This window comes from Chroicocephalus ridibundus, chromosome 7 (assembly GCF_963924245.1).
Source record: "Chroicocephalus ridibundus chromosome 7, bChrRid1.1, whole genome shotgun sequence".
Taxonomy (NCBI): domain Eukaryota; kingdom Metazoa; phylum Chordata; class Aves; order Charadriiformes; family Laridae; genus Chroicocephalus; species Chroicocephalus ridibundus.
In genome coordinates this window covers 43,557,014-43,580,293 of record NC_086290.1, presented here as the reverse complement: position 1 = coordinate 43,580,293, position 23,280 = coordinate 43,557,014, and the positions used below count along the sequence as shown (strand labels likewise).

Genomic DNA, 23,280 nt, shown 5'->3' with positions numbered 1-23,280 from the left:
ATGGAAGAGTTCAGATCCTCCAAAGAAAGGTCTTACATCCCTACAGATATGAAATGCCTATTGTTATCACCTCATGGATCCTGCTGCACCTTCAAAGGCAAAGCATGTTACACGCGCTCCTGTCCCAAGAGTTGTCTACAGTCCACACTGCCTTGTCTTGGTGTTAAAGTCAGATAGTCAAGAGCAAAGCATGTTTATCAGGAGCTCGATCATTCAGGCACTTGAGCTTATTAGGTTGGGTTCACCACTAAAACGCAACATTTCAGTATGGACCACAAAATGGCCATTGTAACTGCACTCTGACATAGCCAGGGTGCAGAGTCCCGGTGAGAGACATCACAGATCTATTTTAAATTATATCCTACTAGCCCAAGACCTTCAGAATTGCATTACAGGGCAGTTACAATAAAACTAGCTACATGAAAAAAGAAAAATAATAATTGAGCATCACCCTCATTCACTCATTCTTCTGCCATGCCTGGAAACACATAATATCTTTTCACTCCCATCATTAGCCTATGAAATAAATAACACAGAAGAAATTATTCTTTGTTACCTATTGTCAGGACTTGAGAAACCAGCATGTCTCCTTTGTAGCCTAACTCCTTCCACTCCCATTAGAATAAAACCGACTTTAGCTTCACCTTCCCTGCTTTTCAGGGACTTCCACTGGCCTTGTATCCAGGACTCTGAATATGGTGCATCCAACAGGGGCCTGATGAATACCCTTAATACAATCACTCACCTTTCCTTTTTTTCCCATGTTTTCAAACTGGATGTCCCCAAAGGCATCAGTAGGAAGCTCCCTAGTGTGCTTCTTGTAATTCCATTTTTCATTGGTATTAATCTGAGTGCCCTCTATGTGCTGATTTTCAGGGTATCCACACTTACACAAGTTGCCCCTGAAAGAAAAGGGAATAGGCACAAAACCCCACCGTTATCATCCTGGGCACAGAAAAGTAAGCTCAGATATGTTTATTACCAAGAGACAGTTTTGTTTTTTTTTTTTTTCCACAGAGGAAACCACCTTCAAAACTGCTGCTCAGTCAGGACATTTCCAAGAAGTGTTATTTTGCAGCAAACCTGGAGCCAGTAGAATAGAGGGTGCCCACCATAGCAGTCACATCATGTGCGAAGCCTTGGAGCAGGGTCATACAAACCCAAGAAGCCAAGCAGCAGGCAGAGCTACGGAACCAGTTGTGCATGGGACTCTACTTGGATTTGCTAAGGGACAAATTAACAGCTAAGAGGAACCAACTCTCAGCTGAGACCAGTACCTAAGCATGCTTCCTACTCCTGTAATCTGCTTCTGTCTAGCACTGGGCAATGGAGTGGAGTACATCTCAGGAACCAGTCTGTGCTGAGAGATGAGCTTGACACTTCTGGATGGGCCTTACCTATGTGACCTCTTTCATTATCACATACCAAGTTAGATCATCAGCAGCTTAATTTGAAAATCTATAACTGTGCAATGAAGAAAATGCACCAGAACTCGGCATCGGACACCACCAGAAGTGACCCCATCTGCTGCTAACCTGATGTGTACGAACAGTTTCTTTCCCTTTTTGTGCTCTCAACCAGATATGAAGAATTCACTAAGATGATTACTAAGTGTAATCACTTTCCATACGAACCCAGGGCCTAACTGGTGTCTACGCACGCCTAAGACAATCACATCAAGAGGGAACGGACACCTGGTTTCTGAGCAGGCTTTGCAGGCAGTTTGCTGCATTCCCAGCACACTTCCCCCACTACCACCCCTGTCCGCTGCATGGCATGGTGTGCAGTCACTCCCAACACCCTCCTCAACAACACTGAAATTGCATCAAGGGGAGGAAGAATTCGCACTTTGGTTGCGCAGGACAAGTTGAGAATGCTAGGAGAACTCTTTTCCTAGGAAAAGCTGTAACACAGACCGTGAAACCTTATGCAGAGCCTATATCCCTGCTTCCTCAGAGGGCATGGAGAAAGGGTCCTTGCTTATGAAAAGAGAGGGTCGACTGACAACTGCAGTCAGCCCAGCCCAGTAAGCACCAACAACAGCAATAGGAGGGAGGAAGTGTGGCCCCTACAGTCTAAGGTAACAAGCAACCCCAGGTAAACACTTGCACAATGTTAATTTTGCTAGCTAGCAGCACAAAAAAAAGCAGATGAGGAGACAAAGCAAGAGGAACAATGCTATTAACAGCACTGTGCAACTTGGGAATACAGAGAGAGGAAAACAATGCATCAGCCCAAAAGGCTGAAAAACATGAGGACACTAATTTGTGGGCTTACAGTGACATTTATAGCTAGCTTGCAGACTGCAAACATAAGATTGAGTAATGCTCTCCTCTGAAGATTGCTGTAAAGGTAAGTCACAGCATGCCTCTCTGAAGGAGAGAAAACTTATACAGTTTCTTCTACTCCACTGTAGCTTACAAATAAAACCAGCTTACCTTACAAATAGATAGACAAAAAAATCCCAGCAAGTTATAAACTATCACTTGCAAGCCTTTCCCAGTAGGCTTGTAGGAAGAGAAGCTGATAAGAACCAGCTCTCCATCCTCTGCTGGTCCTTTGCCAGACATCCCATTTTAGATGGCCGAAGAGGACCCTAAGGAAGACTCTATGAAATAAGACTAATTTTCCTCCCTTTCTCTCTCCAAGGCATTTTTCCTCCCAGTTTCAGAGGAGAATGGAGTTTCTGAGAGCCCTCGGAGCTCTATATTAGGACTTCTGCAGCTGCATTAGTTTGATCACTTTTCTCTTGAGATTACAAAAAAAAAAACCCCCGCAAAACACCTCAAAACCAAAAAAGCAAAAGCAATGTTACAGTCCTCAAACTTACATTGCGTAAGTACTTGGGCCTGAATACGGAGCAAGTATAAAGTCCTGTCTTAAGAGAACATCAGCCTAAGCAAAACCTACTGGCTGTATCTCTCTGCTGTAAAGGCTTGTGCGTGGAACTTGTGATTTGGGTTTAAAAGGAAAATTTAAATTAGGCGAAGCTCTGATACATACTTACATTGTTATACACCAATACCAGTGCTGGTACTGCATCCCTAAAAGCATCTATACGCTGCCACGATTATGCTTCAAATAGGGAACTTGTATTAAAGCCCTTTACCTGAGCTGCTGAGAGACTTAACATGAAGGTCAGGCCCCTGCTTTTGCATCAAGTTATTTGTGGAGTAACTCAAACTGATGTATTTGCAGTTTTTACATGAAACAGTCTAGAGCAGTGGTCTCCAAAGTGGGGGATGCATTAAATAAACTTTAAAATAAGTAAAGAAATAAATAAAGAATAGCATTTATTTAATCTTTATCTCATCCTTTGTTATTGATATTTTTGTGTATGTATTATAATGTACACAATATTAAGTACAGTAGTAGATATATACAATTTGTAAATAAACACATACTGGAGGGTATGCTCAAAATGTTTATACTGATGGTGTGTGCAATCAAAATAGTCCCGAGACCACTGTTCTAGAGCTGGGAGAAGCACTCCAGGTGCCTGTCCGACCATCCGACTTCCAGCTTTTCTGACGACGACTGCAGAATACCCCAAGCACATGCAAAGAAGCCAACCAAGCAGTGATAACGAAAGGAGCTGTACAAGCGAGACTGAGGTGAGGTTGCGCTGCTAGATTCACACTATTAACAAACCAAAAAAAAAAGCTTGCTCCGTGCTGAACCCCTGCCACATGGCTTAGCAGGCAGAAATACCCTCAGCTCCCAGCCCCCCCACCTGGAAAACAAGAGAAAAACGGCTGCTTACACTGACTTGGTGTCTTTTGTAAAAAAGACACATTCTCTCTTCTTAAAGTTTTCTTGGATGAAGTTGACCAAATCCTTGAAAATAATTTAAAACACGTTTACTTCTGATAACTTATAAACCAGCAGAAACCTCAGTAACGGCATGGCCAGTTTAAACACAAAGAAAACTGGTGCAAATTTGTAAGTCTGCTTTCTCAAAGTGGATGGTGGGCAGCAACTAGAAAGCACTGATGGGAGCTGACTGGACACAAAAGACTACTAACAATCACAAATAGGCATGCCAAAAACCATGTGATAACAATATTTTTATATCTGTCAAATACAATCTATACTAAAGAGGCAAAAGGTATGGCCTTCCCCTCCAAAAAAAAAAAATTTTTTGAACAGCAAAACTGATTTGATATCCCAAGCGTGGCTGGAAAGCCTATTTTAATTTCAGCTTTTAATCCAAAAGACCCACATAGAAAACATGTTACTTGAATTCAGTGGCATGACGTGGTTAGCTGTAGACTACGGAGCATTTCTATTTGCATGCGTTGCCCTGTTTCCAAATAACTTGCAGCACTGACAAGATTTTTCAAACAGTGGTTAACTCTGGTCTAGATACTGCTTAATAGATTATGGCAAACACTGTTACTTCCCAAGGGGGGAAAAAAAACCAAACAAAAAAAACAAACAAACAAACAAAAAACCAAACAAAAACCATTAGCGTCCCCTTGGGTAGGGGCTATTTTAATTCAACTTAAAAAGACCCTAGCAGGAGACCTGAACAACTAAAGTCATGCTTTATGTGAGCTCAGTGGAATGCCAGGTCTCCCCAGCTCGTTTAACCATTAACTCTCATATTAACCTTGAAACTCCATAAGTGTAGGCAAAGCTTTAAAACCTGGGAGCCGCAAATTCACTCCTAATCTGCCTCTGCAAGCTAGGAAAGCAAAAAACGTTTCTCCCTTGCTGATAAAGGTTCGAAGGTTTGGGTTTTCTGTTTGTTTTTAAACACAGCTTGGATTTGCAAGCCAAGATTTAGTTTGGGATGAAAAGACAAGACATACAGCTATAGTTAAATTTACCATTTTGACAGAACACTTGTATTTAAAAAGCAGTTAGAGGAAGTTATTCCAAGTGGAAACGCATTCTTTAAAAAGGACTATAATACCCAAAACAAAGAAAATAGAAGAGAATGTATTTAGCCAGTAAAAGCCACAATGATGCAAGACCAAAAAAATAAAAAGGAGGGGGAACCACTTGCTAAAGACCTAAGAAGTAGTCATCAGGCCTCTTGCAAGCCCATCAGAAGCAAGGAATCTGCCAGACAATGCCGGTGATCAGCAAATGATTGAGGCTTTTCAAGGGATGTTTAACATAATTATATGTTGTCTGCCTTTGCCATCAAGTTTCATGAAGAGGTTGGGGTTCTTTATGGAGACAAAGGATTTGTCTCTAACTGAAACGTGAAAAAGGATTTTAAAGGAGAAGTGACTAAGAATGTACAATAGAGTTACAGGGATCAAAAGGAATGCAATACATCCTTAGATTCTTCCCCAAGTCAACAAAGCACTGCTCCTGCTTGAAGGGAAACTTCTTAAAGGAGAACTGACAAATCAATCATCCTTCTCCCGACATGACCTAATTCATAACCCCCGGGCCCCACTCCCAAGACAACACCCAAGCTGATCAAGGATGAACCAGATACTCACAGCATCACTGGAGGACACATCTATGCTGCGAGACATGCTGGAATAGAGGAGTCTGGAACTCTCAAAATTGCCATTTCTCCGGTGTCGCATGGTGCCCATGGAAGCCTGGAAGAGCACAGCAGAGGGGGAGACCAAGGAGCAATGGTCATTTCTTTCACTAGATAAAAACCAGCAAGGACACTTAGTGCCCTAGGAAGGCAAGGGAGGGGTTATTCGAATCCAGCATAAAGAATCAGGAAGCGTATTAATTCCTAAAATGCAAAACTAACATTCAGAGAATTTGTTTTCTTTTATTTCATACCATAAAGATACTTCGGTCTTTCTTTCCCCACTCCAAAAAGAAATCCAAGTCAACATGCTTTGAGAAAGGAACATACCTAATATGCCATCCCATTCAATTCACTTAATTCTTTCCCTTCCCATCTCTGATGGGTGTGCTATTGTGCTATTCAGTGTTTAATCCAGTGTATTTACAAATTAAAGGGGATATTAAGAAGAAACATTTCAATCAGAGAAAACAAACTTCAGTGTAAGAAGCAGCTGGTCTGTCAGTATGCCAGACGCTTAGAGTAGATGCAGCACCTGAACATCGATCCCTCAGGTCTCTGTCCACTCCTGTGACCAGGACAGTTAACACGTGCCACCCAAAGAGTAAGTGGATTTAAAGCTTGTTGGATCCACAAGTTAACAAGTCACCCTTGGAAGCAAACACACTTCAGTTGCCTTCTAGAGCAGATACCTGTATTGACCTCACTGTCTTTGAAGGAGCATCACTTCATTTGCACCAAGGCACACAAAAAAAGCCAAAACCTATTTATTCTAAGAGCACATACTTCAATTCCCTTTACTTTGCAAAATAATATTGGTCTTTTCCTGAAAGGAAGGCTGGCAGCCAGCTAACGTGGTGATCTCAAATTCTACTTCTCCTTCCAACGCTGTCTTCTCTCCTGCCTTTTCCTCTCGCCCTGCCCACCGGGCTTGCCTCTCAGGTGATACTGCCACTATATGGCAAAAAGCATCGCTCCCAGACACAGGAACACGAATTCTCCAGCTCTGATGAAGCATCCCTGTGTAAATATATCATTTCTGAGACCCAAAACCTGGCAATTTACTTGGAGCACTCACCAAAGTAGGAATGGCACAGGCAGCGGGAAGCTGCAGTCATAAATAGAACCAAGGAGGGTGATGTGAGCAACTCCCAAAGCAGGAAAGAAAAGGCAAGTTTCCACAAAAACATGTATATTTATACTTCACGCTTATTTTAAAGATACTTTGGAAAACATTTCATGTTGAGGGGGAGCATGATTGACTCAGTGTTGTTTACACAGCCACTTTCCCCAAATTCTTTGGCATGCCTGGGATCTCAGTCACTCTCTTTATCACTGTTAGGTGATGGAAGAGTGCGGAAAAAGCCCTCTGCCTCATTCACACCTCTGCGTGGAACAGGAATGATTTAAGCACAACAAAAGGCTGGAAAGCACATTTCATCAAATTGCAACCTGAGTAATTGGCACAGTGCAGTTGTCCCCAGCTTTTGAAGCTGTTTGTCTCATTTATTCTGCGCTGATTTATGAAAGTAAGATGCCTAAAAAGGTACCTGTGCTCAACTCAGGCACAGGTTTTAATTTGACCACGTAGAACCGGTACCTATGGAAATCTGGCAATCACCAAAACCTTGGAGGAACAAACGGGTTTAATGAGGGAACAGCAATGCCCCTCTCTCCAAGAACAGCCAAGAGCACAGTGTTTCAAACAGGGCTGGCATTATCATTGCAGAGAGATCCTATTCCAAATGCATGGATCCCTCCAAGAAAAAGAAGGAAGGCGATACATCCTCTGCAAAACATAAACCCAAACAGTTAAAAATCTCATCTCAGGCCTCCCAAGACAACACTGAGCTAGCCTGCATGCCGTGTGAGAATCATTTAATATCACAATTCAGGCACAAACCTGAAAACCTGGTACATGGTCTGGCCGTTTCGTTACATTTCACACGGACTCCACAAGCACCTGAGCCTCTAAGCACCACACCACCTTCCACACACCCCCACCACGAGGATTCATAACAACAACAAAACCCAACCCTTTCTTCCAAAACCCAATAGTGTATAATCTCTTCACATCTCTTCTGAACTTATTAGAGAGGAAGTACTCCATGGAGAAGTCCTTCAACTCCTATCACAATCTCTCCCTCAAATTTCAACTTCGAAATGCTGATCCAACAGCGACTTCTCAAAATTCGTGCCACTGAGAGCTCCAGTTTTGCTGGCCCAAGCCTTCCACATGGGAACTCTTCAACTGCAGATAAACGTCAGGCTATACCCACTTGCTCAAGGTTTCAGACAGTGGATCTGCCTCAGACCAATTTATTTCCTCTTTCAGTACTGCAGAAAAGTGCCACGCTGTTTCTCAAGGAGAAGCTGCAGAAGAAAATGGCACGCTCCTGCTTCGAAGCTCTTCATCTCCTTTGTGTTAATAACTCTAAGACTTCCCATCTTCAGAGCAAGGACAGAAATCCAGCAAGCTTTGAGCCAGATTCAGGAAAAGACTTTGTAGCAAACTTACTACAACAGCTCATAACGACAAAACACCAGAAGAAACTGACCTCCAAAGAGGCTACTGGTCTGGTCATGCCCTGCTTCAGATCTCCAGAAGAGAAGCATGGCTTTATTAGCACAGGAACTGCAAGGGTCTGTGGAAGGAGAAAGCATCTTTTTCTCTAAGGGTATCTGCTCAAGGGCCTTTTCCATGCAAAAAAGGATAAGAAAAGGAGGAAGCCATAAACAAGAACAAAGAGCGAGGAAAACCTGACTGACAGGCAAGTAAGGGAAGGAGTGATGAGACCCAAACCTCTCAACCACACTAATTGATAAGGGTATGTGGAATGTGGGAATGTTTATTCCAGCGAGGTTATCTGATGGGACAGGTTTGTCAAATGGGATACTAAGGAAAAAGGGGAAGTCATACACAAAATATACAGAGGTGCAAACCCGGCAAGCAAACATCATGGAGACAAAGACAAGAAAAAACACCTTGTCAGTCACAGTAATTGGTGGGTTAGCAAGAAATTTCATGCAAACTGGGACTTTGCTGCCGATAAGGATGCAAACCTGAGGTTGAAGGATGTTGGAGAAGGGCGGGTGGAACTCTGCCAGCTGAGGAGGGGAAGGCAGATGGGGAGGAACACAGGAGGAATAGGCTGAAAGGGGTATAAAAAAAGACCCTTTGTGTGTGAAATGGGGCCGCTGTGTGCACTTATCTGTCTGAGCCCTGCGCCTGATCACTGCAGTCTCTCCTAGCTTCTTAATAAATTATTTCTTAACTATCTGGGTAGGGGTGCTGGGCAGACAATGGGGCCATGCCAGTGCTGAAAGGATCTGCAAATGTGCACGTGCTTGTGAACCTGAGAGTCTCGTGTGTGTCCCTGCACCGCTGACCTCCTGTCTCCGCTGGCTGAATGGGAAGGGCTGTTGAAGCAGCACTTGATTACCATTACCATAGCCCAGAGCTCCATTAAAGGAGTATCAAGCACTAGAAATTTGCCAAAAGCAGTCAAATGATCATTTCTGCTCATTAACTTCCCAAGACCATTTCAGGGCCAGTGGAGCCTCGTGCTAGGTATCCATTAAGTGAGGTCCAAAGAACCACCTGTGAATCATTTAAGGACTTGCCCAGCATCGCTCATGTACTGACAGATGCAAGACCAAACACAGTGGTTCTGGCTTTATAGTCTGACTTTACCTTCCCTAAGTACGGCACCATCCGTTGTCCATCTATGGGCCCGCCTGGCTTTTCACAAACCCTCCAAACAAGTCCAGGGTCCTGCAGGTAATGGCCTCCTTCCCTGCATGACCTTGACTTCAGAGCAGATCAAGAAGGGCCTGGGAAACAAGAAGTCCTCCAACAAAAGACTGGTAGCTCTCACATTGTGGTTCCAAACAGGACAAGCTACAGGAAGACAGCTGACCTTAGTGTTGGGGTTAGGGCAGGTTTCACTCAGCACCCTGAACATTTTAGGATTCCTCCTTCCCTCCCCAGACAGCACACAAGCTTTGCATGTACTACCCAGCTCAAGGATGGTTTCCAGGCATGAGCTAGAAGCAGAGAAGCAACTATCAAAGCTCTAGCAGTTCCTCTTCCACAAAGACGCGATGCCAGAGGAATTTATATGGCTACAGCCACAAAGCAATCATCCCCCTCTTGTGACGTGTTAACTTTGGTAACAGTCAAGACAATGATGACTAAGAGAGTTTGTCCCTAAAAACATCACATTCTTTAAAATAAAGCAAACACAACCCCCCCCCCCCCCCCATCACTTATTTAACTGAGTAAGACTGGCATCTGTGCATTGGAGACATATTTCCTAATAACCCAGTAAGCAATTCTTATTTCATGCGATTGGTGCTTGATGTAAAGATGTTTTTAAAGCTGTAATTCAAGATAAAAGTTCCACGGGGGAAATACATTTTGGTCTGGATCTATGCGACATATTTATTGGCAGTTTTACTTGTTGATTTGTTTAGTAAGTTAACACCGGAAAAGTGACTATGGACATAGCTGTACAGAGAGAGAAGATTAAATGGAAACAAGGGCATTAAATTATTCATTCAACAAACTAAAGGATTTCAAGTTTGTCTCACTGCAATTGTAAATAATTGATAAAAATGAACATGCTGCAAGCAGATTGAAAAAGTTAGCGAGAATGCAAAGGAACCCTGAAAACCTTGGACTTATTTTTAAATTTAGGTTTTAAAAGCTGCATTGGTACCTCAGTGCTTAGCTGGTATTTGTGAGTGAAGCTCATTAACTCCATGAGTGTTAGAAATACCAGCAATCTTACATACTTTCAAAGATGTGACACAGCTGCAATCTACGTATCAGGCAAACGCAGTTCATTTTCCATCACATTTCCAGCTGATTAAATATATAGGAAGACATTTTTAAAGCACAGACTAAAAAGCATAACCTTCTTAAACTAATACATTTTGAGAGTAATACCATTAGATAAATATCAGAATAATCCTCTAAATATAAGACTATTACTATGACTTCCACAGCACTTGAAGGAGCATATTCCAAGGAAATCTTCAGCCTAGAAGTGACTAATTAAAAAAAAAAGGTGACAAAAAATAACTAGTTCTAAAGACGCTTTAATAAATAGGCTTTTAAAAACTTGTCTGCAACTGAAAAAGCAAAACTAGCTTCCATTCTCAGAAAGGTTTCAGATAAATCTAACCACTATTTGCATTGACATAATCATAGCAACTGGTTTTATGTGAAAGCTTCCAAAAAGAAAAGGATGTTGTCAAACTCCAGATTCAATTTCAGCATATTAGAAGTATACACTCTTAAGTACAGAAAAGCCAATGCCTAATCACTTACCCACTGTGGAGCACTTACCAAAGTCTCCAGGATATGCTCCAGCAATCCTACTGAAATCATTACTCAAAGAGGAAGGTTTTGATGTACTTCAGCTGGCAAAGCCCCACCTTTTTTATCTGTGTCATGCTTTCCTTTTAAGGGAGGGCACGCAGGAAGAGAGAATGCACAGGAGCGAGCAACAGCAGGATTATTCACCCATAACGAAGGCAAGGATAATTGCAGCAGGACACAGGAAGTAACAGTCACGGGTTATTTGTAAGAGAACAGCAATGCTCCTGTCCCACCTGCTGCCAACGTACTGTCGAAACCAATAACGATACTGCAGCTGAATGTACGCCATTAATGGCACCGTTAAAAAGCCAGAAGTACAAGAAAATGCCTGTGGGAATAAGTAATTAGTTTTTAATGTATCAAAGATAATGAAATAGTTCTAAAAATCAACACCTATTAATCTAACTTACTACAAGGTTGTTGACACACTGGTGAGTACGACAGAAGATTTTACAACTGGTATTTTGACTCAACGATTCCTTAATTTTTTGTCTGACACTCATTGGTGTAAAGTAATCTGGTTTCTTTCTGCCTTTCACTTAAAACTATTCACTTTGGTAAATGTCATTTCTATCACTGTGAAATTCATGATGACTCCCTGGAGATCCAGATTGTTCCCAGGCCACCCTCCTTGCAGAAACCAGGGCTGTCTGGTGTACTGCGGGAGAACCTTCTCCATCCTGCTCATCACTCACTTTGGACAGATGTCACCACCCTGCCAGCTCAAGCACTGCCCCACAATCCTATTTGACTTCGCACTGCAGAGAATGAGCACGGAAGGAGAACATGCATCCAGCTCTGGATCCACAAGCAATCCAAGAGCAGCAGAGGGAAAAAGGCCATGCTGTTCAACAGACTCAAGACAAAACAAGCAAGTGCTGTAATTAAAGATCTGCCATTGAAAACACAACCATTAAAAACAAGCTGAAGTGTTTTGAGTTTCTGTTGGTGGTCAAAAGCTCACAGTGCTCTTTCCTGGTAATGAGGAGTGTCTCCAGACTCTGCAAGTGCATCTGAAGTGTGATCCAAGAGCATCCAGACCAAAGAACCTGCTGACATACACCGGGCTCTCTCCACTCACCCAGCTCCAGGCTTTTCTCTCCTTGGAAGCCAAATAGAGGGAATGATGCACAGAGGAATCTGTTCCCAGTGTGCAGCCTGTGGGCTAGGACATATAACTGGATAACCACCAAAAAACCGCAGTCAGTGAGCTTCTCCACCGGAGAGATTTCAGGGAGATTTTGACAAACTCCACAGAATTTGCTCTTTCCTAATTCACAGAAAGTCTGTAACGCCAGTTTCGGATTAAATTGAGGTATTTGTGAACCATAGGTGTTACTTCGGATTCTTTTTCAGACTCTGACCAAAGAACTATGTTTCTATGATAAATGAATTAAGAGCCTTCACACTCAGGATCAGCACTCAGACCAGCAATGTCATTATCTATGCAGGAATCAAAATACAGCAAGCACTTGTATTACTGAGAAGTGGAAATTCACATAGATATGAAAACATTTTCCATTGTACTGACAGCAGGGAAGAGACTGTAAGGAAGAACGATGCTTCTGCACATGAATGAACCTTATGATCCTTTTAAAAAATAAAGTATAACGCAAGAGAGCAGATTTAAGGCAAATAGTGCCTGAAGAGCTACCGGAATTTTCTGAACCCTGCAGCCTCCGCTGTGGAGAAAGCCAGGCACTAAGGGTTCATTTCAGTGGCTGGCAATAAATCACTTTCTATCCCAGGATTTATGAGAGCTTAAGAGAGGGGCTTTTTAGTGGTGAAGGCAGAACTGATAGTGCACCTGCGAAGTTAACAAATATATTAATTCTCTTGTAAAGTTTGTTTGGGTTTTTTTGTTTTGGTTTTGTTTTTTGTTTTTTTTTTTTTAACTAGTCTCACTTCACCACACGATAGAGTAAAGGTTTTCATGCCAATTAGACAGCCATGGGCTGACAGCATTAAAATCACCGTTCCTGTCCATGAAATTCTTTTTTAGGAACAAGGTTGTTTGGGCTAAGCTTTGAGCCGCACGTTATTAGCACACTGTTTAAAGATAATAACTTAGTGGAGGTTTCTACGTGGGGTTTCACAGCATGGCCACCACAGAATTCAGTGGGTGAAAGTATTCTTGGGTCAACTGCTCCCACCTGAAACTCAGAGAAGAGCTCAAGCAAAACTGCAGGTGGGTTTTGCAGCACTATCAAAACACAGTGGATCAAATGGGCGAAAAAATGTGAAATACTTACTCTGTTGAGTGCTAATCACCATCCTTCCCTAGTCTATGCTCTCCCGATGGATCACCAGAGAGAACAAAATGTCAAATACTGTCGTCGAACAGCCAGGGTTCTTACTAAATATGGATGCTAAAACAATGTCTTACATGGAAATTCACAAAGAACATTTCTATCACAGAAATCCCTCTGGATTTATTTTGCTTTGGCTACACGCTGTTAACACTGTTCCTGAGCAGGAAACAGATGCTGGTGCGGTTGCACACAGAAGCTCGTTTACTGTGTATGACCTGCCTTCTTTTACCCCCTTTTACTGGGGGGGTATGTAGCCCTTTTTTTGTGTACCCCCTTTTATTGCTATAACAACCCACTTTTCTGCATTTTATCTGAACTACAGAAACTCACCTTGAGCAGGGGTAACAGCTTGTATGGCTTCTTACCCTTTTTGTGTTGCAATTTTGGATTCATAACCGCTGGGAAGAACAAAACTGTTTCATCATGTTTCCAGCTCAGATACTGCATTTCTCAACAGTGTTAGAAGAGGAGGGGGGGGCGGAAGCAATGAAAATTATTATATGTTAACCGTGAGATAATACTTTAGCACTTCTCATCCTTAAAAGCACCTTGATAGTAATTAGCATGAGCACAACAAACCTGGGAATAAATAAAGATAATTATCTGCCATTTCAACTCCATGCCCTTTGTCTCTCTACCTCACCTGGCTCCTTAAATGCCCAGATATTCTCAGTGAAGGTGAGAAGTTCCCTGTTTGTGTCTTTAACCATCTCCCAACTCTGGCTAAAGAAAACACCTGAAGCTGCTACATGGATGGGAGGTCAATATTCTAGCAACAGGCACCCCACAAAAGCATTAAGATAAAGCAGAGGAAGCTCTACAAACCAATCCAAAGGTCGAGGACAGACTTCCCCCCCACACTTTTTTTAGCAAAGAAAAAGAGATCTGACCCCTATTGCGGTGGGTGCGGACCACTAGGATGCACCTACCAACCCCTACAGTAAGTCTCTTCCCTTTCAGATGATACAGACAATTTGTTGGCTTAACTTCTGGGTTATAGTAAAGCTCAGTCAAATGAGCATCCGCAGAAGGTATCTTCATTCCAAGAAAGGTCAATGAAATTATTCAAACTATACCAGAGTCCCACCTGAAGCATAGGTGTGATAAGTCCCATTACAGCACAACGCTGGCAACAAAAACACAGATAACAGAGCTCCTTTGGGGTTTGGGTCTTTAAGAATCTTGCAAAAGCCTAAAGAGCACTTTTCTGTGGAGAAAACTGCTGAAAAGGCCTGGTTCTGTGAACAGGCAACACTTTCTCGTTACTCATTTCTTCCCGTATTGAGGAAAGCAGGTACACTGCTGGAGATAAATGAAGTTTCATAAAAGATACCCAGCTCCAATGATTCGTACTCATTTTGAATGGAAAACCTTGTAGAATGGCATATTTCTGGCTGGCTGCTCAAGTCATAAGGATTCAATATTAATTACTGAAAGCAATTTTGGGTTTTCTAGCCATTTGCTTTCCCAAGGTATGTAACAGAACATTCTATCAAGTCTACAATGACACGCTAAATGGCACACTAAAGAGAACATAACCTAGTGCAAAACGGCAATATTTTGGCAATTATAGGTATTCGAACCGCTCAAAAAGGGATTATTGACAGAGTCCAAATCTATTAGAAGTCCCTGTTATCGATCTGAGTGTCCAGTTAGTCTCACTTAAAGGGGACAGACACAGACCTGATGTTATGGGACCTTGACAGCTCGGTTATGACAGCAGAAAGCTGTGGTCCTACTCTCTCTTATTACCTATCCTGCTGTTTCAGAAGCATTTAAAATCCTTTTTAACAATTTAGATTCCTAAATGCAGACACTTGTATTTACTTTAAGAGTGAGAGGGCATTGCATTTGGAGAACAATGGGTGAAATGATTCTGATACGCATGTTAGCCCAGAAAGCTTTAGAAGTGCATTTTGGTGTGAAATATTAATAGATATGAACAGAACACTGTCAGATTCTTTCTGTAAAAGCCTTAAAAATAAAAGAAATCCACCAAAAATAATTATGTAATTTTCAGCTTATGAATGTTTATAGAGTGACTAGCAATTGTGCACCTCAGGCTTTTATGCACTTAATTTGATGGAAATGTTCTGAGAAAGTGTTCATCAGTCCTCAAAAATGAGAAGAGAGGAGAGGAAAGGAAGAGCTTAATACACTTCAGATCAGCTAAAAAAAAAAAAAAAAAGACACCAAAAAAAAGCCCGAACAAGCAAGCCCCCAACCTCAAAAACACTAGTCAATTGAAGGCTCACTCCCACCAGTTTCAATGCAGTAGGCTCACAAGCCTAGCTTTGCTACAGCTACAGGAATTTCTTTGACTTTAACTAGCATCAAAACAAAAATGTGCATTAATCCAGAATAATCCAGTCGATGACTACCACAGGGAAGTCAACTGCGCTTACACAGCAGTTCTTTAAGATACGGACTCAGCAATGAAAGCTTTCAAAACTAAAAACCAGAAAATTGAAAGCAGTAATAAATTCTCTTCGCGTTCACATCAAAACTAAACTTCCTCAAAACCACCTTCTTTAAAAGGAAGCACACATACTTCAATAATAAAGTATATCTGAATATACCCAGAATGTTTAAAAAAAAAATAATCAAGTTCATTAATTTTTTTTAAGGGTCCCTGTAACATTGTTGCAAGATTCAGAAAATTATCTGTAGTAATAACTGGTATTACTTGCTGTTGTAAAGTTCATAACTGAGACATCCTAAACAATATTATTTTCTATTTTGAGGCTTTTTTTATGCATAATATGCATATGCCTATTTTGCATGCACTGAGACTGTATAAATAAATTAAAGCTATATGGCACAAAGACAAGTGGTAATGCTGAAGAAAAAACTTTCACATATTTTAATTTAATCTAAAGAAACTGCTCCATGAAGAAGTAAATCTGTTTTTACAGAGACATATTACTAAAATATGCTGTCAAATTCATCTAATCATATTCAGTCGAAACGAACATATGCTTGTGACTATTTCAGTCTCCATTCTCTGGAAACTGGGTGTCACATGCAAACATTGTACAACTATTCAAATTTCACACCACTATGCAGATAATAGCGTGCATCAGCAGCGGGCATCTGATTATTCCTCCCTATAAAAGGTACACTTCATCAAATATCCAAATACAATATCTTAGGTAAAATGCCTTTAATCCATGGAAATCATAGAATAGTTTGGGTTAGAAGGGATCTTTAACGGTCTACTCCAAGCCCCCTGCAATGAGCAGGGACATCTTCAACTAGACCGAGTTGCTTTGAGCCCCGTCCAACCTGACCTTGAATGTTTCCAGGGATGGGGCAATTACCACCTCTCTGGGCAACCTGGGCCAGTGTGTCACCACCCTCATTGTAAAAAATTTCTTCCTTCTACTCCTACTCTAAATCTACCCTCTTTTAGTTTAAAACCACTGACCTATCACAACAGGCCCTACTAAAAAGTTTGTCCCCGTCTTTCTTTTAAGCCCCCTTTAGGTACTGGAAGGCCGCTATAAGGTGTCCCCAGAGCCTTCTCCTCTCCAGGCTGAACAACACCAACTCTCTCAGCCTGTCCTCACAGCAGAGGTGCTCCAGCCCTTTGATCATCTTTGTGGCCCTCCTCTGGACTTGCCCCAACAGGTCCGCGTCTTTCCTGTGCTGAGGACTCCAGAGCTGGACACAGTGCTCCAGGTGGGGTCTCACGAGGGCAGAGTAGAGGGACAAAAATCACCTCCCTCGCTCTGCTGGCCACACTTCTTTTGATGTAGCCCAAGATATGGTTGGCCTTCTGGGCTGTGAGTGCACATTCAGAGTTGCATAGTTGGGAAGGTACCTCTAGAGGTCCAGGTAAACCAGAACTGAACTGCACGTAGCTCAGCATCTCAAAGAACATAAATCTCACAACCTCTCAAGACTCTTCTTCTAGTGTTTGACCACTCTCAGACTGATATTTTTTTTTCTGCTATCTACTTGCAATTCCCTTTGTTCCAACTTGTGTTCATTGCCCTATTCTTGCACATCTCAGAGAAGTCTAGATCCATTTTCTCTACACGCTCCCATGTTAGGCAGTTACAGATACCATTAAGATCCCCTGCACCTTCTCATCTCAACTTCTCCTCGTGCATTAGGTGCTCAAGCCCCAGCTGCCTTGGTGGCCTCTACTTTGACTCCAGTATGTCCAGGTCTTTTTTGTAGCTATGATCCTCAAACTGGACACAGCACTCCAGATGTGATCTCAAAAATGCTGAATAGAGAGGAAAGATCACTTTGCTGGCATATTCTTGCCAATACAGCCCAGGATGTTGTTGGCTCCTCTTGCTGCCAGGGAACGCTGTCGACATATTCAGCTTTTTGTCTCCCAGGTCTTTTCACCCCTAGATGCAGCTAATGACATTTTATTAACCTAGAAAAGGATTTACCAGAGAGCGGACTAAAAGCATGCAGTCAGGTAATTACATACCACTAGCTCACCTGTATACAAACTTTGCAGCTTTTGGGAACGTCCTGCCTATTAGCAGCCTCTGACCAGGTGACATGTTGTCCAGAGATAACTTGTCCAAGTCTATTGCTTTCTGTTTCTGTTTTCCGCTGCCACGGAACAAAAAGGGACAGCGATCACCAATTCTATGGAGGAAATATAAGAAAAGTGCCAGGAGAATTGTTCAGCTGCTAAGTGTGGTTGGAAATGCAGGTCACAGAATCATATAATGTGTTGGGTTGGAAGGGACCTTTAAGGTCACCTAGTCCCACCCCCTTGCAGTAAGCAGGGACATCTTCAACTAGATCAGGTTGCTCAGAGCCTCATCCAGCCTGGCCTTGAAAGTCTCCAGGGATGGGGCCTCCACCACCTCTCTGGGCAACCTGGGCCAGTGTCTCACCACCCTCAGTGTAAAGAACTTCTTCCTAATATCTAATCTAAACCTGCCCTGCTCTAGTTTAAACCATTGCCCCTCATCCTATCGCTACATGCCCTTGCAAACAGCCCCTCCCCAGCTTTCCTGTAGGCCCCCTTCAGATACTGGAAGGGGCTCTAAGGTCTCCCCGGAGCCTTCTCGTCTCCAGGCTGAACAACCCCAACTCTCTCAGTCAGTCTTCACAGGAGAGGTGCTCCAACCCTCGGACCATCTTTGTGGCCTCCTCTGGCACCGCTCCAACAGGTCCATGTCCTTCATCTAGAGTGATAAATTTAGATTGCCCCAACTTTGTGAAAAATGCACTTCTGGCAGAAGATACTGGACTATTGCTCCAACAGCACAGGCCAAATTCACTTACCAGCCTGCAGTGCCTGTTGGAAAGAGACCAGGTGCAAATGCAGCTGTTGTAAAAGAGTGGGACTGTCAAAGACACTGGTATTTCTTATTCATTTTTTCTCAATTCAGCCACTGTCTGGAAGAATCCTAACTTGCATGCTTCTCAAGCCCTCCTGTAACACGATTCCATGGTACATTTTGTGGGAAGCTGTAACTTGCCCTGAGATGCTCTAGGATTCCCATAATCAGACAGACAACAGGAGCAAGAAGCTGGATTTATAGTCAACCTGAGACTGATATGCACAGCAGAGAGAGAACGACATTAGGCCAAGGATACCTTTATGTTTTGCAATAGAAAAGCTGGATTCAATCAAACGTGCTGAAATAGGAAGTAATGACAAAGTAAGTGGCAGGGAATGCAGGGAAGACAAACAGAACACAAGGACCCATTCTAAGTCCACAGAAAAAAAAAAAAGCCAAGTCCAGGCTTGAGGTGGGAAAACCTGGCTGAGTTATTCAGTTTGAGTGGTCTTAACACAGAAGACCTGACTCCCTGAGCCCTCTAAAATGCTTTGCACTACTTAGTATTTTGTTCTCAGCACAGCTGCTGCTGGAAAGTCAGTTTGAGAAAAGCAGGAGGATGGGAGGAAACTGCTTCCAAGAAATTTAGCTCCGGTCAAAGCCAGCAAGAACTGCCCACCAAGACAGGAACGTTCAGAAAAGTTTTGAGCTAAAAAGATTCTTAAATAAGAAGCACTAAAGGCAACATTAATAGACAGAGCTCGCAGCTCTGACAAGAATTTCAGCACACAGGGAGAAGTGAGGAGGAAGAAATACAGTCAATGGAAAAAAAATCCCCTGGAGGCTGAGGTCAGACTGATTAAGACGCTGTTTCAGTCAATATCCGCTGAAAACCATAGTTGAAAGCAAACAAACACTAAATATACTTTTTGAGTCTTACAAGGAAAAGACTCTCATGGAAAATGCATGAAGACACTTCCAAGTAATCATAGATTAGCAAAGGTATATTTCTTTCATTGACCATTATTTTAATTATTAATCAGCTGCCGCTGTCAAGCCTATGTGCTTAAAAACACTTAGCAGTCTGTTCGTTTTAGATGTACTTTATAAATTTGATTTTATGTCCATCATGCAGCATCATAATGAAAGATAAGCGTTTTAGAGTAAACCATGAATTTGATCCACTCACTTGTACATTTAATTGTTTTCCAAAGACCATAGGGAGCTTGGTGTCTGGGGAGGTGGGTGGCTTTGACAGACTTCAAGGGCAAGAACAGCACAAGTATAAGGTCAGGCACAAAGGTGAAGTGCACAACCTGTCTGTATTACGCTTCTGGAGAGCTGCTTCTGTAGACATTGGTGCTTCTGAGACATCCCCTGGACTTCACATGCAGGAGTGGAGAAGAATACAAAGCATCACTTTCACCAAAAACAGAGTCTCTAGCTGCAGTCACAACCAGCAGCAAAAAGAGGACCAGAAACATCCCTGCTACTCTCCCTAGTCTGAACAGATACCATCAATTCTGACAATAAATGACTCTTTAGAATGCACTGGTATTGCATAATGAGTACACATTTCTCCAAGTCTGGTCACACTTGCCTTTCTTCCAGTACATCTTCAGTAAGTCAGCAGTAGAAAGCATTCACTCATTCTTTCTCCAATACGCTACACGCACAAGCTTAAAGATGACTCAGAGTCCCAGGACTGGAAGTTTCCTATTAAGGAGAGCAAGTTTAAGCCCGTGCTATATAGCGTGGTGCTATATTTTTTCAGTGCTGTATCTATCCTGGTCTATCCGTAACCTGAAGCAAAGCTAGGAGCAGCTCTCTGGCTTCTCAAGAGACCCCACCTGGAGTACAGCATCCAGCTCTGGGGACCCTAAAAACAAGGACACGGACCTGTTGGAGTGGGTCCAGAGGAGGGCCACGAAGATGATCAAAGGGTTAGAGCTCCTCTCCTATGAGGACAGGCTGAGAGAGTTGGGGTTGTTCAGCCTGGAGAAGGGAAGGCTCTGGGGAGACCTTATAGCAGCTTTCCAGTATCTGAAGGGGGCCTACAGGAAAGCTGGAGAGGGACTTTTCACAAGGGCATGTAGTGGTAGGATAAGGGGTAATGGCTTCAAACTGGAAGAGAGTAGATTTAGGTTGGCTATTAGGAAGAAATTCTTTACCGTGAGGGTGGTGAGCCCCTGGCCCAGCTTGCCCAGAGAAGCTGTGGCTGCCCCATCCCTGGAGGGGTTCAACGCCAGGTTGGACGGGGCTTGGAGCAACCTGGTCTGGTGGGAGGTGTCCCTGCCCAGGGCAGGGGGTTGGAACCAGATGATCTTTAAGGTCCCTTCCAACTCTAACCATTCTCTGATTCTATGAAACCATCTTATGATTCTATGCTCCTGTCAACCTTAGTCCCAGATGGAAGCGTTCCCTGAGTAAAGAAATTACACAATACTTGAAGAAGGTATCATCTTAGGGCGATCAACAGCACTGAAAAAAGGCAGATATCAGGCAAATATCCCCACAGTTAAAAAAAACCCCACGGTCGCTTGTCTGCTATGTTTTCAGGGGCAATGCAGTTCCCTTCGATGCTCTCCTGGTCTTATCATTGCAACTACTTCTACAACTAGAACAGGCTTTAACAGAAAAGGTTCACCACCTTCAAAGTTGAACAGGAGACAAACGTGCTTTCAAGCTACGGATCTGGGCCACCTGAATGACTACAGAGTTCTAGGGGCAGCAGTCAGGGACATGGGGATGCAGGTGCTGTTCTCAGTCCTGCTGGTGAGGAGAAAGGGCGTGTGGAGGGGGGCACTGATATGCTGGTCAACAATTGTTTGCAGAGATGGTGTTGGCTGGTGTTGGTTTTGGTGGTTATGACCACAGGACACTATCTGCAGATCAGCTTCTGCATGGGAGAGATGGGATCCACCACTACGTGGGGCAATAGTATTTTTGCCAAGAGGGTGGGGGAATCGGTAAAGGGGGAAAGACTAACGTCACCAGTCCCACTAAGTGACGGGCTGGCCCGAAACCACAGGCACCACATCCAGCAAGATCAGCGTGAAGCAAGTCCCAAAAAACAGCTACTGGGGGGGACCAGTGTGAGTGAGGAGAGTCAGAAAACCGGCAGAGAGGAACAGGCAATGACTAAAAACAAAACACAGGGGGAAGACGTTTGCTGGGATTAACCTCCCTGCTTGCAGTACCAAGCATTTAGACCTTTAGGCCCATCCTTGGTCTGCCCGAGGGCACACTTGGCCTGTAGGTAAGTAAACCATTTCATTTAGTTACCTTCCAGGCCATTAAATCCTACTGTAAATCTGTGAACTAAAAAATACTTTTAAATGTAGATAGGACAAGGCTGAAGTTCTCTGGGCTCTTTAAGTGAGAGAGATTTTTTAAATGGGCGTTTACGAAATTCTGCAGAATCCTGCGCTTTCTAATACATAGCAAATATCAAGAACTGTGAAATTACATAATACGGGTTCTGAACTAATATACAACTATTTCTGAATCAGAGTAAGGGTATTAAGATGGACCCTTTTTACAATTGCAAATCTTTCAAAGACTGCAAAATTTTCCAAGGTTCAATGGATTCCTGCCATTACACCCAGCTGTGTCACACTCCCATTGCCCTGAGGGCACTTAAGGCCAAAGTTATTCTTGGGCTGTTTCGCTGCAATTACCACCAAACACCCCATCTTTGTGATCCTCACCACCACTACACAAAGTCTGAACATCGAGTTCCACATTGATTAAAGTCTGAGGACCTCAAAGTGGTCTTTGTCTGGTTCAGGCTGAGTGCTGTGAAGACTTTTTAAAGATAAAGCATATAATTGGGCGTTACAGATGATTTGGGAAAGCCTAGATCAGGTAGCCATTCCACACAGACCCTATGGCAAACAGAGCTTTATAGCAACCCTCCACAAAATGCTGAATTAAGGACAAAACATTCTGATACGTTGCATAGATAAAAATAATCTGAGCACATAAAACAGCAGGATGGTTCCATTTATTCAACCTCCAAAGGTAACTGAGAGTATTACAAAATCTGCTAGCTGTATGGAAGTGCAGCAACCACCCAGTCTCTCACTGGAGTCTCCTGATTCACCAAGGCACCGACAACCCTGGCAGTCCCTAGTGAAACTTATTTCTACCTGCGACAGGTCAAAGGTGACCATAAACAAGCAAAACCTTCTGTCCAGTCTCACAATGGAGAATCTCCAAAGGAGTGAAGAACCACCCAGCTGCAGCAGTGAGTCTATTACCTTCCCTTCCTCCTTCCCTCCAATTATCCACTTGCTCGCCACTGATGCTGTGGGCTCTACGGGGAAGGGACTAATTGCACTAGTTCCTCTCCGCTTACAAAGTGGAAACTGCAGCAGATGTTAAGATGGAGCCAAGTCAAACGTACCCCTGAATCAAACTCTTGCAGGTACGAACTCTTGTACTTCTCTGAGCTAAGCCTTGGAGCGAGCTATAATAGCAGTAATTTTTCAAAGATTTGCAAGTCTTCAAGCTATTGGCACTGGTAACAATTGTTGGTCCCAGACTCTCAGCAGAACGTACACACCCCAAAGACATGGCCCTGAATTTGATGAATGACTGCAATTATTGGTAATTAATAAGCCTTTGGGAATCATAGAAGAAGAAAGGCTACGAGTACACTAACAGACAAGGATCATTGAAGCATTCCACACAGAGCTGTGGACGGAAGGAAATGAGAAAGGTAGAAATACTGTTAAAATATAAAAAGCATATTAAAGTGACTTCAGATACCTAGATTATAAACGCATATACCATCTGCTAGCAATTTTTTGC

At 42.9% G+C, this 23,280-nt stretch overlaps 1 protein-coding gene across 3 annotated transcripts in view; it reads right to left on the bottom strand.

Annotated features, from left to right (window-relative positions):
• Positions 1-23,280, bottom strand: part of TRPM8 (transient receptor potential cation channel subfamily M member 8) — a 104,941-nt gene that overhangs the window by 40,088 nt on the left and 41,573 nt on the right. The window contains exons 1-4 of one of the 3 annotated variants that reach the window (XM_063341695.1): positions 10,860-11,009; positions 5,460-5,564; positions 3,764-3,837; positions 746-902 (exon numbers count right to left, since the gene is read on the bottom strand). In XM_063341695.1, coding sequence (XP_063197765.1) covers positions 746-902; positions 3,764-3,837; positions 5,460-5,564; positions 10,860-10,901 — 378 coding nt within the window. In that variant the 5' untranslated portion in view covers positions 10,902-11,009. Of the gene's footprint in view, positions 1-745; positions 903-3,763; positions 3,838-5,459; positions 5,565-10,859; positions 11,010-23,280 lie in introns of those variants that run through there. The other 2 variants (XM_063341696.1, XM_063341697.1) reach the window with 2 other exon arrangements.